Consider the following 12,689-nt stretch of genomic DNA (forward strand, 5'->3'; position numbering starts at 1 on the left):
AAATCACAACCAATGGTTACCTTCTTCTTCCTTATTATTAATTACATAATTAATTATTATAATTAATTCCAACCACGCGAGTTCGCCCCTCCCTTTCGGCTACGTAGCCAAGATGGCGACTATTGAGTGTGGTAAGTGTCCATCATCACTGTACACTTAGCATTTGGGGCGTGTTGAATGTAACATCCGGGTACTGGCAGCTAATTTCGGCAGCTTGAACGCACTTATGCACTGAAAGTGCTCAGTGTAAGTGTGTTAGTGCGCCAATCGAGGCGCATATTTCAAGTTTTATTTTATGATTTATAAGAAGTGAAACGTCTTAATTAGTAGGAAAGATGAGATTGATGCAGCATTGACGATGAAGATACGGAAGGTGGGGGCGAGGGGGGTCCAGATGATGCTGTTCAAGGAGGGGAAGCAGTCGAGATGGGGTTTTTGGCTCTTTGAGAGGAGCCGGATATTGGTGAGCCGTTTCTTTCAAAGAGCCGTTCAAAATAGCTGTCTAATTTGGCTCATTTTTATATTTATTACGTTATAAGTCACCGTGCAACCACGTGACGTGTTGCTAGTTGTAAATCTAATAAGCACCGGCAAGCTGCGACTCGGTTCCCAGCTTCATATTAACGAGCCGTTGAAAAGAACCGATTCGTTCGTGAACGTCCCATCACTCAGGGGCAAGGGGGAGGGGTGTGTGTTTTGCCGGTTGCGGCGGTTCACAGAGATTCTCCTTCATCGGCACCGATGATGGCTTCTAATCCATCAGAAGCCAATTAATTAGAATCCGTATATCCTTGACGTGGAAACGCTTGGACGATAACAAGAAGAAAGAAGCTAAATTAGCTAAAGCTAACCTGGTCATCATCATCATCATCATGGACGAGCACAAGGACGCGCGCATGCACACGGAGGTAAGGAAGCATTCAATCATGGACCCCTCCCAAAATGTCACACAATTGCAGCAAAGGAGAATATAGAAAATACACTATTAATATCACTAAAGTATTTATGTATCATGTGTGTTTATGGATAGAATTCTATATATAATACACCGCATTACCAGCAACCTCAGAAGCTAACGATAGCATAAAGTGCTGATTCATGGTCATGATGGCTAACAAGGTGTTAGCCGTTTAATAAGCCACGTGTCACGTGAGCGTTTTTTACCTGTAGTACCTCGGAAGGTGCCGCTTCCTTAAAATGCTCTCTGGCGCCCCCCACTGGTGTGTGCTAGAAACGGGTTTTATCATGGCTTGGACTGTTTTAGTAGAATCACGTGTCAAGCTAATGTTAGCCCGAAAAAGTGGGACAAGTGCGTCCTGCTACTCTGGGGAAGTGGGGGGGTGAAAGGACCAATCATAGACCTGATGTGTGCAATACCGGAAGTGACCTGAGGGGCAGCAATGAGCTGTTGGATAATAAACAGATGAAGAAGACGCCAGGCTACCTGCTAGCTTACCTGCTAAGTCCTCACGGCTATACACGTGTCCTTTTTTTTTTAAACACAAATGAACAATATTTAACACCGGTTAACAATGTTTAACTCTAGTTAAGACTAGTTTAGGCTAAGACTGTTTAATGTTGTGTAACGTTGTTAAACACTGTATAACACCGCATGAGATTGTTAAACGTTAACACAATTCAACACTGTTTCATGATTAGCATTGTTTAACAGGGTTTCATGTTGTTTAAAATTGGTCTTATTTAGCGTTGTTTCATGTTTAACATTGTCCGAGGTTGTGTCATGTCGTGTAACGTTGCCTAGCATGGTGTCGTGTCGTTTAACATGTTTGCGTGCTAAAACATTTAACGTTACGCAACAGCACGGTGTCACGTTGTGTAATGCTGTGTAACGTTGTGTAACGTGTCACGTTGTGTAACGTGTCACGTTGTGTCACGTTGTGTAGCGTGTAACATGTGCCGCTGTGTAACACTGTAACACTAGCACTGTGTAACGTTGTGTAACACGGTGTAACGTGTAACACTGTGTAATGTTGTGTAACGATGTGTAACGTTGTGTAACACGGTGCAACGTTTGATGTTTCGTTCCACTGTGTTGTGTCGTGTAACAGCGGAATCCGGTGTAACGTTGCATAACATGGCGTAACGTTCAATGTCATGTAACACGGGGTCACGTTTAATGTTCCGCTCCGCTGTGCCGTGTCGTGTAACAGCGGAATCCGGTGTAACGTTGCTTAACATGGCGTAGCGTTCAACGTCATGTAACGCGGTGTAACATTAAACGTGTATCGTTTAATTGTCGCGTAAAACTGTTCATAGCGCAACGCGTGTAACGTGGTGCTCCGTTGTGTAACAATGTGTAGCGCCGTGTCGCATGCTGTAACTCGCGTAACGTCGTGTAACATGGTGTCACGTTTAATGTTTAGCATTGTGGCGTAACGTTGTTTAGCGGGAATGTAACGTTGTGCAACCTTTATTAATGTTGTGTAACGCTGTACAGTGTGCCACAACGTTGTGCAACAGTGTGTAACATTGTGTAACATGTGCGTGACGTGGCGTCCACAGTGCAGCAGGCTGACGGAGGAGAGGGACGAGGCGGAGAGACAACTCAAACACATCAAGAGAGGTTGGTCCTCCTCTACTCGCCTCCATGCTAGCATGCTAAGCTAACCGTGTGCCCCTCTCTCTCTCTCTCTCACACACACACACACACACATAAACAGACCACCTGCAAGGTGGGCGTGTCTTAGGGGCGGGCAGAGTGTTGTTCCCATGGTGACAGTAGGGTTAGTGTGTCAGTGAGGAGTCAGTCGCTGGTTTTGTTGATGATGGTTCACTCAGGTAAGAATCAACTAGGCTAGTCTATAGCATTTATGTATATACAGTATCTATACATATATACATAGTGTATCATCTACAGTATATGCTGTATGTACAGTATATCATGTACAAGAGTAGCTATAGTATAACGTGTGTAATTAATCACAGTATGAATACATGTTAGACTTATTCTTAATGCTAATGTGTGTCTTTTATTGTGATGCTCAGACAGGAAGTAAACTTAAGTCAGCTTGGTGGTCACCATGGCAACCCAGAGGGGCTCATGTATTCATTGTATTATTCTCGGCTGATGTTGTTTATGATGTTTATTGGTTTATTTTTTATGATATTATTACATGTCACGCTAAAACCTCGAAAATGCATGAAAATATGATTCCTTCGTTCATGTATTCATCTTTCATACATTCATGTATTGATGATGTGCCGCTCCATTATGTTGTCGCTGTGAATTATTCACCACTTTCATGTGAATTATTCATGTTGTTAGCATCGCTGATGAAGGTACTTCCTTAGCTACCATCCTGTCAGCTGGCGTGCATTGTTGAGCTCACTGACTCCTCCAGTCAATACGCTTCATACGCACACTTAGTCCTTTGGGTGTACTTGCCTACTTACACTTAGTCTTTTAGGTGTACTTGTCTACTTACACTTAGTCTTTTTGGTGTACTTGTTTACTTATACACTTAGTCTTTTAGGTGTACTTGTCTACTTACACTTAGTCTTTTAGGTGTACTTGTTTACTTATACGCTTAGTCCTTTGGGTGTACTTGCCTACTTACACTTAGTCTTTTAGGTGTACTTGTTTACTTATACACTTAGTCTTTTAGGTGTACTTGTTTACTTATACACTTAGTCTTTTAGGTGCACTTGCCTACTTACACTTAGTCTTTTGAGTGCACTTGCCTACTTAGGGTTAGTCTTTTGAGTGCACTTGCCTACTTACACTAAGTCTTTTGAGTGCACTTGCCTACTTACACTAAGTCTTTTGAGTGCACTTGCCTACTTACACTTAGTCTTTTAGGTGCACTTGCCTACTTAGGGTTAGTCTTTTAGGTGCACTCACCTACTTAGGGTTAGTCTTTTGAGTGCACTTGCCTACTTACACTTAGTCTTTTGAGTGCACTTGCCTACTTACACTTAGTCTTTTAGCTGTACTTACCTACTTACACTTAGTCTTTTAAGTGTACTTGTCGACTATACACTTAGTCTTTTAGGTACACTAGCTTACTAAAACATAGTCTTTTGAGTGCACTTGCCTACGTACACTTAGTCTTTTGAGTGCACTTGCCTACTTACACTTAGTCTTTTAGCTGTACTTACCTACTTACACTTAGTCTTTTAAGTGTACTTGTCGACTATACACTTAGTCTTTTAGGTACACTAGCTTACTAAAACATAGTCTTTTGAGTGCACTTGCCTACTTGCACTTAGTCGTTTAAGTGTACTTGTCTACTTATACACTTAGTCTTTTAGGTACACTAGCCTACTAACACATAGTCTTTTGAGTGCACTTGCCTACTTGCACTTAGTCTTTTAAGTGCAATTGCCTACTTACACTCAGTCTTTTATGTGCACTTGCCTACTTAGGGTTAGTCTTTTGAGTGCACTTGCCTACTTGCACTTGGTCTTTTGAGTGCACTTACCAACTTACACTTAGTTCTAAAGTGTGTATTGCTAACAGTAATAATAGTAAGTAGTAGTAATAATTGGAGAAACAATAGTAATAGTAAATCAAAGAATAACAGTGATGTGTGTGTGTGTGTGTGCGTGTGTGTGTGCATGTGTGCGTGTGTGTGTCAGTGTCACAGATGGTGATCGAGGAGGTCAGCGTCCTGCAGACTCAGCTGGAGATCGAGAAGTCGTGTCGGGAGAACGCCGAGGCCCTCGCCACCAAGGTCCGCCTCCGTAATCCTCTCCGGGAAGGAGATTAGCATGCTAGCTAGCGTTCAGCATGAGTCAGCACAATGTGCTTTGTGCTGACTCGTAACGTTCATACATTCAATATATGACCAGCGTGCTGAGAAATGTCATCTCAGACATCACAGCATATCATAGCATGTCCTGAACGATTTCGGAAAAGCCTGACATCATTTTGATTGACACCTGTTATGCCCCGCCCCAACCGCCAGCTGAACTGCGAGAACAGGAAGTTGAAGTACCTGAGCTTGTCGTCTCGGCCTTGTCTGGACGAGCTCTTCCCCAGCATCTCCGACTGCATGGCAGTGGAAGCCGACGGCGAGCCGACGGAGGACGACGCCGACGCCGACGCCTTGGAGCCGTACCAACAACAGGTCAAAGGTGACGCGGCACCAAACCTTCCACTCCAGAAAAAAACAGCAAAAAATAACTGCAAAACTGGAAAAAACAGCAATAATCTTTTGACAATAAATTTGAAATATTAATAAAATAAAGTTATAATAAAAATAAATAATAAAATAATAAATATATAAATTTATTTATATATAAATATATAAATATTCTAATATTTATTTTTATTTAATAAAAATAAATATTAGAATAAAATTCCTAATATTATGAAAATAGCATAATTCGTAAAATAACAATTAAATAATAAATGCTATCAAAGTAAAATCATTGAAATGTAAAAACAATAAAATCTTATAGAAAAAAATGGAAAAATTGCATATTCATTTTAAAAATAAAGGTGCAATTCTTTAAAAAAATACATTATTAATGAATTAATTAATTATGTCAATTAATTAAGGTGTATAATTAATTAAGTTATATTACAACAATATAATCATAATATTCTTATTTATATTCTTATTATATATTATATTTATATTATACTATTTTTACGAGAAAATTATTAACAATAAAAAATTACTAAATATAATAAATTAAGTTTAAAATAAAATCATTAGAATTGAAGTTAAAATGTAATAAATATAATTTCTAACGTCGGCACATGAGAAACGCAAGAGAAAAACAAGATCAGAATTTGGTTTCAATAATAAATAATAATAAAGAATAAAGTGCTTAATATTATGAGGAAAAAAACATATTTTTTAAATAAAAAAACAAAATAAAAATACATTTTAAATAAGTGAAAAATAAAAGTATGAGAAATACAGCGACAATAAAATAAAAATAGGTTGTGAAAAAGTCACAATGTTACAATAATAAAATAAAAATGTAAATTTAATATTAAAATATTTGTGAAAATAAAGAACCAAAATGGAAAATTTAGAGAAAAAAGTGTCAAACTAATAATAATTTTTTAACTTTTTTTTCATCGACGTGAGATGCAGTTTTATCTTAAAATACATCTGACTTCTAGCATAGAACTTGCATCCTTTCCATCCTCATCCTGTGTGTATCTTCAGAGCTACGGGAGGCGGTCAGCAGCTTGCTGGAGGAGAAGAAGAACTTCCTGTGTCAAATCCACGAGCAGCAGAGAAGACTGGAGGAGCTCACGTCTCAGACCCGACGAGATGAGCAGCGAATGAAGGAACTCGGCGACACGGTGGAACAACAACGCCAAACCATCAAGAGGTTCAACAGAGGTGAGTACGCTGTACCGACGCCGTCATGTTGTTGTGGACGGTCACACGGCATCCATGGCGTCCTCCATCCGCAGTCTCCACGATGGCCACGCTGGAGTACGAAGGCATGAAGGAGCAGCTGGACTTGGAGCAGAACCTTCGAGTCCACGCCGAGACGTACGCACACGAGGTATATAATCACACGTCATTTGTCGCTAACGAGTCGCCGTGACGACAAAACGTCTCCCTTCGCAGATGTTGGTGAAGCAGAAGGAGGCCAAGCGTCAGAGCACGCTCCTCCTGCAGACCGCCGAGCCCACCCTGCAGCTCCTCAACGCTCTGGACGAGGTCGCCGCCGTCACCAAAACGCTGGAGGACGAGCGACTGCGGCATCAGGAAACGGTAAAAAAAAAAAAAAAAAAAGCACCAAAATATGATAATATTTATGACAACTTCATAACATCTTCATCTTCTTCTTCTAGGTGCGGGACCTGGAGGCCCAGGTGGACGGCAGCAGCGTGAAGAAGGACGTGGAGGCCCTGCAGAGGCAGGTCCAGCTCCTGGAGGACGAGAAGAAGGACTTGGAGGCCCGGCTGGAGCAGACGGAGAAGGACAACCTTCACCTGCAGAAGACACGTGCGTGCGAGATGTTCTTCTTCTCTTTTAGCTTCCATGCTAGCTTCGATTTAGCTTCAAAGTGGGATAGGCTCCAGCGTACCTCCACCCTAGTGAAGATGAGAAGATAGAAGATGGGTCGTAATGAGGACGAAGGAAAAAAAACTAACTAAATCAGGTTCTGAAGCAACCTGGTGAAGCGTTGTTGTCCGCTCCTAAGTGGGTCACATGACCACACGGCAAAGATGGCGTGCATAGCGTGAATAATTGAAGCGGAGAAGATGAAAAACACATCTGGCGCCCGCCGCCGTGAGGAGAACACAGAAGATGAGACGTCGCTGATGTCCTCCTTCTTCTCCACAGTCCAGCAGCTCCAGAAGGTCGCCATGACGACCGACACGCCGCCACCTCCCGCCCCGGCACCCGATGTAGCCCCGCCCCCTGCGCCTCTACCGCAGCCGCCCCCGCCTCCTCCTCCGCCGCCACCTCCGCCTCCTCCGCCACCCCCGTCCAGATGCAACCCCCTCAGGTGAGGATCAGGACACCTCATGAATCCATCTTGGCCTTTCAGGTCAAAGTTCATCCCTTGTCTCACGAACGCCCTCAGCTCTCTAATCGCCATCATGAGGAAGACGTCCAAAGGGTCCAAAGCATCTTTGAAGGTGGAGAACCCCCCGGCGTCCGAGGGCGTGGACGACGTGAAGGTGAAGGCCGTCAACGAGATGATGGAGCGCATCAAGCACGGCGTGGTCCTGCGACCCGTCAAGAGTCAGGAGAGCAAGGTGACCCCGCCCGCTCCTTCCTGTCCGACGTGCCGACATCACAAAACCTCTTATCTCTGACCTCATTGTGTCCCCGCAAACTCCGCCCTCCATGTCCTCCCAACCCCGCCTCCATGGCCCCACAGAGACTTGCCGTCAAAGTGAGTGCATCGAGTACACTTCTTCACCTCCATCAGTGCACTTACATACTTACATACACGCTTACGCCATGTATCCATCAGTGTACTTACATACTTACATACACACTTACACTATGTCTCCATCAGTGTACTTCCATACTTCCATACACACTTACACTATGTCTCCATCAGTGTACTTCCATACTTTCATACACACTTACACTATGTCTCCATCAGTGCACTTCCATACTTACATACACACTTACACTATGTCTCCATCAGTGTACTTCCATACTTACATACACACTTACACTATGTCTCCATCAGTGTGCACTTACATACTTATACACACTTACACTATGTCTCCATCAGTGTGCACTTACATACTTACATACACACTTACACTATGTCTCCATCAGTGCACTTCCATACACACTTACACTATGTCTCCATCAGTGTACTTCCATACTTACATACACACTTACACTATGTCTCCATCAGTGTGCACTTACATACTTATACACACTTACACTATGTCTCCATCAGTGTGCACTTACATACTTACATACACACTTACGCTATATCTCCATCAGTGTACTTCCCTACTTACATACACACGTATGCTGGGTCTCTATCAGTGTGCACTTACATACTTATACACACTTACACTATGTCTCCATCAGTGTACTTCCACACTTACATACACACTTACATTATGTCTCCATCAGTGCACTTCCATACTTCCATAAACACTTACACTATGTCTCCATCAGTGTACTTCCATACTTACATACACACTTATGCTGGGTCTCCATCAGTGTGCACTTACATACTTATACACACTTACACTATGTCTCCATCAGTGTGCACTTACATACACACTTACACTATATCTCCATCAGTGTACTTCCCTACTTACATACACGCTTATGCTGGGTCTCCATCAGTGTGCACTTCCATACTTACATACACTCACTATGTCTCCATCAGTGCCCTTCCATACTTACATACACACTTACACTATGTCTCCATCAGTGTGCACTTCCATACTTACATACACACTTACATTATGTGTCCATCAGTGTACTTCCATACTTACATACACTCTTATGGTGGGTCTCCCATCAGTATGCACTTCCATACTTACATACACTCACTATGTCTCCATCAGTGTACTTCCGTACTTACATACACGCTTAGTCTGTGTCTCTATTGGTGCACGTCCATACTGTACATACACACTTATGCTGGGTCTCCATCAGTATACTTACATACTTACGTACACACTTACATGATGTGTCCATCAGTGTACTTCCATACTCGCTTAAACTGTCTCTATTGCTGCACTTCCATACTTGCATACACACTAAGACTATGTCGCCATTCATGCATTCAGTACACTTACAGAGCACTTGCTCTTTTGAGTGCATAAGAGGTACACTAAAATGCAGTACACTGTCAGTACTCAGACGTTGCACTCAAAATAGTGAGTGTGCAGTGATGGACACTTAGCAGCCACTTACTGCCATCTTGGCCACGTAGCGGAAGGGGAGGGGCTAACTTGAAATGAATGGAAGGTGTGTGAAAGTGCTTATACATAGTATGTACTTAGTACTGAGTTTGATCCATCAAGATCTTTGTTGTTCAGCAGCCTCCATCCAGCGAGGAGAAAGCTCAGGAGAGCGCCATGGATGAACTCAAGGGCATGCTGGTAAAACACACACACACACACACACATGCGTGTGGAAGGAACGCAAGTAGCGGTGCTGTTGCGTCCGCAGGAGACGGTGAAGAGGAGTCCCAGTCGAGGTTCCCAGGAGGCGGCGCCATCGCCAACGGGGAAGAAGGACAGCGAGCTGGAAGTCATCCTCAGACGGCGCCGCAACAAGGCGGGAGAGGCCGGCTCCGGAGGTGAAGCTAGCTACATCGATGTTGCGGTTTACAGCAGGGGGTCCGCGTGGGTTTGAGCACCAGCGCACGGGTCCAGCAGGTTCCCGTGAGGTCACGCCGGCGCTGTCATTGCTTTATTGATGTTTCCGTTCCAATTGACTCCAGCCGCCGTGCCGTTCTGGCGCTGGAGTATTGGACCGGTCACCTCAAAGCTGATTGGACGATCTTTTTTTTTTTCCGCCATCAGACGAACGCGACGGGCAAATGAGTCACGTGTCGTCGTGCGACAGCTTGAACGGGCGCCGTGCCAGCAGCGACTCCGGGAAAGATCCCGACGGGTCCATCACCCCCTCCAACCCGACGGGCCCCAAGCTGGGCTCAGAGAGGCGGGGCTCCGGGCCGGGGCCCGTTGTGGCCAGAAGGAGGAGCTCAGACAAAGAACCCCGGGCGGGCTCCTGGCAGGAGAGAAGGTCCGGCTGCTCCGTGTCGGAAAAAGACCCCATGGAGTCTCCGCTCGGGAATGGCTGCGACCGCAGGTTGGACAACCGCAACGTGGCCAATCAGTAACCTTATTGACAACTTTCACCTCCGTCAGTGCACTTCCATACTTACATAGACACTTACAATATGTCTCCATCAGGGTACTTCCATACTTTCATACACACTTACACTATGTCTCCATCAGTGCACTTCCATACTTACATACACACACTATGTCTCCATCAGTGCACTTACATACACACTTACACTATGTGTCCATCAGTGCCCTTCCATACTTACATACACACTTACACTATGTCTCCATCAGTGACCTTCCATACTTCCATACACACTTAAACTATGTCTCCATCAGTGCACTTCCATACTTCCATACACACTTACACTATGTCTCCATCAGGGTACTTCCATACTTTCATACACACTTACACTATGTCTCCATCAGTGCACTTCCATACTTACATACACACTTACACTATGTCTCTATCAGTGCACTTACATACTTACATACACACTTACACTATGTCTCAGGCAGTGCACTTACATACACACTTACACTATGTCTCCATCAGTGCACTTCCATACTTACATGCACACTTACACTATGTGTCCCATCGGTGCCCTTCCATACTTACATACACACTTACACTATGTCTCCATCAGTGCACTTCCATACTTCCATACACACTTACACTATGTCTCCATCAGGGTACTTCCATACTTTCATGCACACTTACACTATGTCTCCATCAGTGCACTTCCATACTTACATACACACTTACACTATGTGTCCATCAGTGCTTTTCCATACTTACATACACGCTTAGTCTGTGTCTCTAATGGTGAACTTCCATACTTACATACACACTTATGTTGGGTCTCCATCAGTGTGCGCTTCCATACTTACATACACTCTTATGCTGGGTCTCCATCAGTGTATTTACATACTTACATACACACTTACACTGTGTGTCCATCAGTGTACTTACATACTTACATACACGCTTAGTCTGCCATCTTGGCCACGTAGTGGAAGGGGAGGGGCTAGCTTGAAATGACAACGTAGCCAATCACAGTAACTTTATTGACAACTTTCACCTCACATTGTCTCCGCCCCACAGCGTTGCCGAGGACACCAGGTCCACCGCCAAGATGCCTCTCCAATCCAACGGCGTCCACCACAACGAGCACGGAGAAGACGCCATCATGAGCAACCAATGACGACAGCCAGGTCGGCCTCTGAGAGGGGGCGTGGTCTTATGACATCACAAACGATGCACATGTTTTTTTGTTTTGTTTTTTAAAGTGACCTTTTTGTTTCTGCTAACCAATGATAACAGCCTGTTCGGTCACATGACTGACATGTGACGTATGTAGTATCTTAGTTATTTTCATGCAGCAGCTTCACTCACGAGCCACCAACAGCCGTTAAAAGCCACAATGTCGCCACCTGCCGGCCAATGGAAATAATGCTGGGTGTCCCTCAGTATGGACATACAGTATAAATACATTATAAAACGTCAATTAAATTCTGAATTTATCAATAAAAACAATTTGAATCATATAAATATAAAATAATTAAAATTATACAGTAATAATAATAAAATTTTAATAATTATAATATATATTTAAATTTTTTTTTAAGTATTTAAAAAAATGTGTTTGTATGTGTTAACTATATATATACATATATTTGTATAATTGCATTTTGCTGATGTGTCCAGACTTTAGGGACTCCCTGTCATTTTTATTTCCCATTTCTTTACATTCCACGCATTTCCCGACATTATGTCATGAATAAGTGCTGACTAACCGAGGCGAAGCTTATTATGCAACAACACACAAGTCCCCTGACGACTGAAAAGACTTTGCCGCCTCCACACGAAGGTGCTTAGCAATCAGGTGTGGATCAATTAAAGCCAACCAGGGGAACTTGCTATACTATTTGCACAGAAACAATTCCATATTTCGACCTTTTGTCACTTTGTGTCATCAGTGTCCTGATACACTTTTTTTTTTTTAACATTAGCATGAAAACAACATGGATGGATGCAAAATATGCATTAAGTAACATCTCACTGTCCACTTTATTAGGCACGCGTGTGGAATGGAATGAGAGCCCCCCCACAAGCCAAGACTCTCATTAATAATAACGGTTTGGGAAGCAGCTTTGTCGGAATTCCATCCTTTGTCGGCTACCTCTCGTCATTCACACGTCTGCGATCCTAAATCGTCTTTGTAAGAACGGATGTCTTCCAAAACTTGCTTACGTATACGAATATGAGGCTGAGACATGGCTGCTCCTTATTATGATTATTGATATTGTGTGTGTGTGTTTGGGATAAACAGCATATATATAATGAGTGTTATAGGGTTTTTTAAAATATGAATTTTCATGTAACCACCACTTGAAATAAATAACAATGCAAATTACAATGTATATTGTCTATTTCAAAGCAGGATAACACAATGTACAACAG

General features: G+C 43.2%; 1 protein-coding gene across 3 annotated transcripts; it reads left to right on the forward strand.

The window, feature by feature from the left end:
- Window positions 1–465: 465 nt before the first annotated feature.
- Window positions 466–12,653, forward strand: shtn3 (shootin 3). 3 transcript variants are annotated; one of them, XM_058064917.1, is made up of 15 exons: window positions 466–908; window positions 2,524–2,584; window positions 4,600–4,694; window positions 4,929–5,097; window positions 6,147–6,326; window positions 6,401–6,495; window positions 6,561–6,707; window positions 6,788–6,941; window positions 7,284–7,449; window positions 7,528–7,702; window positions 7,828–7,842; window positions 9,470–9,532; window positions 9,603–9,732; window positions 9,959–10,247; window positions 11,331–12,653. In XM_058064917.1, exons 1-15 carry the CDS (start codon window positions 873–875, stop codon window positions 11,428–11,430), a joined length of 1,875 nt encoding a protein of 624 aa, XP_057920900.1. In that variant the 5' UTR covers window positions 466–872; the 3' UTR covers window positions 11,431–12,653. The 3 variants fall into 3 exon arrangements, with proteins under 3 accessions (XP_057920900.1, XP_057920901.1, XP_057920903.1); XM_058064918.1 differs by having other exon boundaries at window positions 9,473–9,532; XM_058064920.1 differs by lacking the exon at window positions 7,828–7,842 and having other exon boundaries at window positions 9,473–9,532.
- Window positions 12,654–12,689: the final 36 nt, after the last annotated feature.

Source organism: Doryrhamphus excisus, chromosome 2, assembly GCF_030265055.1.
Source record: "Doryrhamphus excisus isolate RoL2022-K1 chromosome 2, RoL_Dexc_1.0, whole genome shotgun sequence".
NCBI lineage: Eukaryota > Metazoa > Chordata > Actinopteri > Syngnathiformes > Syngnathidae > Doryrhamphus > Doryrhamphus excisus.

Coding starts and splice junctions, on each gene's coding strand:
- shtn3 (XM_058064917.1), top strand. CDS start 873: ATGGACGAGCACAAGGACGCGCGCATGCACACGGAG. Junction 2,585..4,599: donor ACTCAAACACATCAAGAGAG/GTTGGTCCTCCT, acceptor TGTGTGTGTCAG/TGTCACAGATGGTGATCGAG. Junction 4,695..4,928: donor CCGAGGCCCTCGCCACCAAG/GTCCGCCTCCGT, acceptor CCCAACCGCCAG/CTGAACTGCGAGAACAGGAA.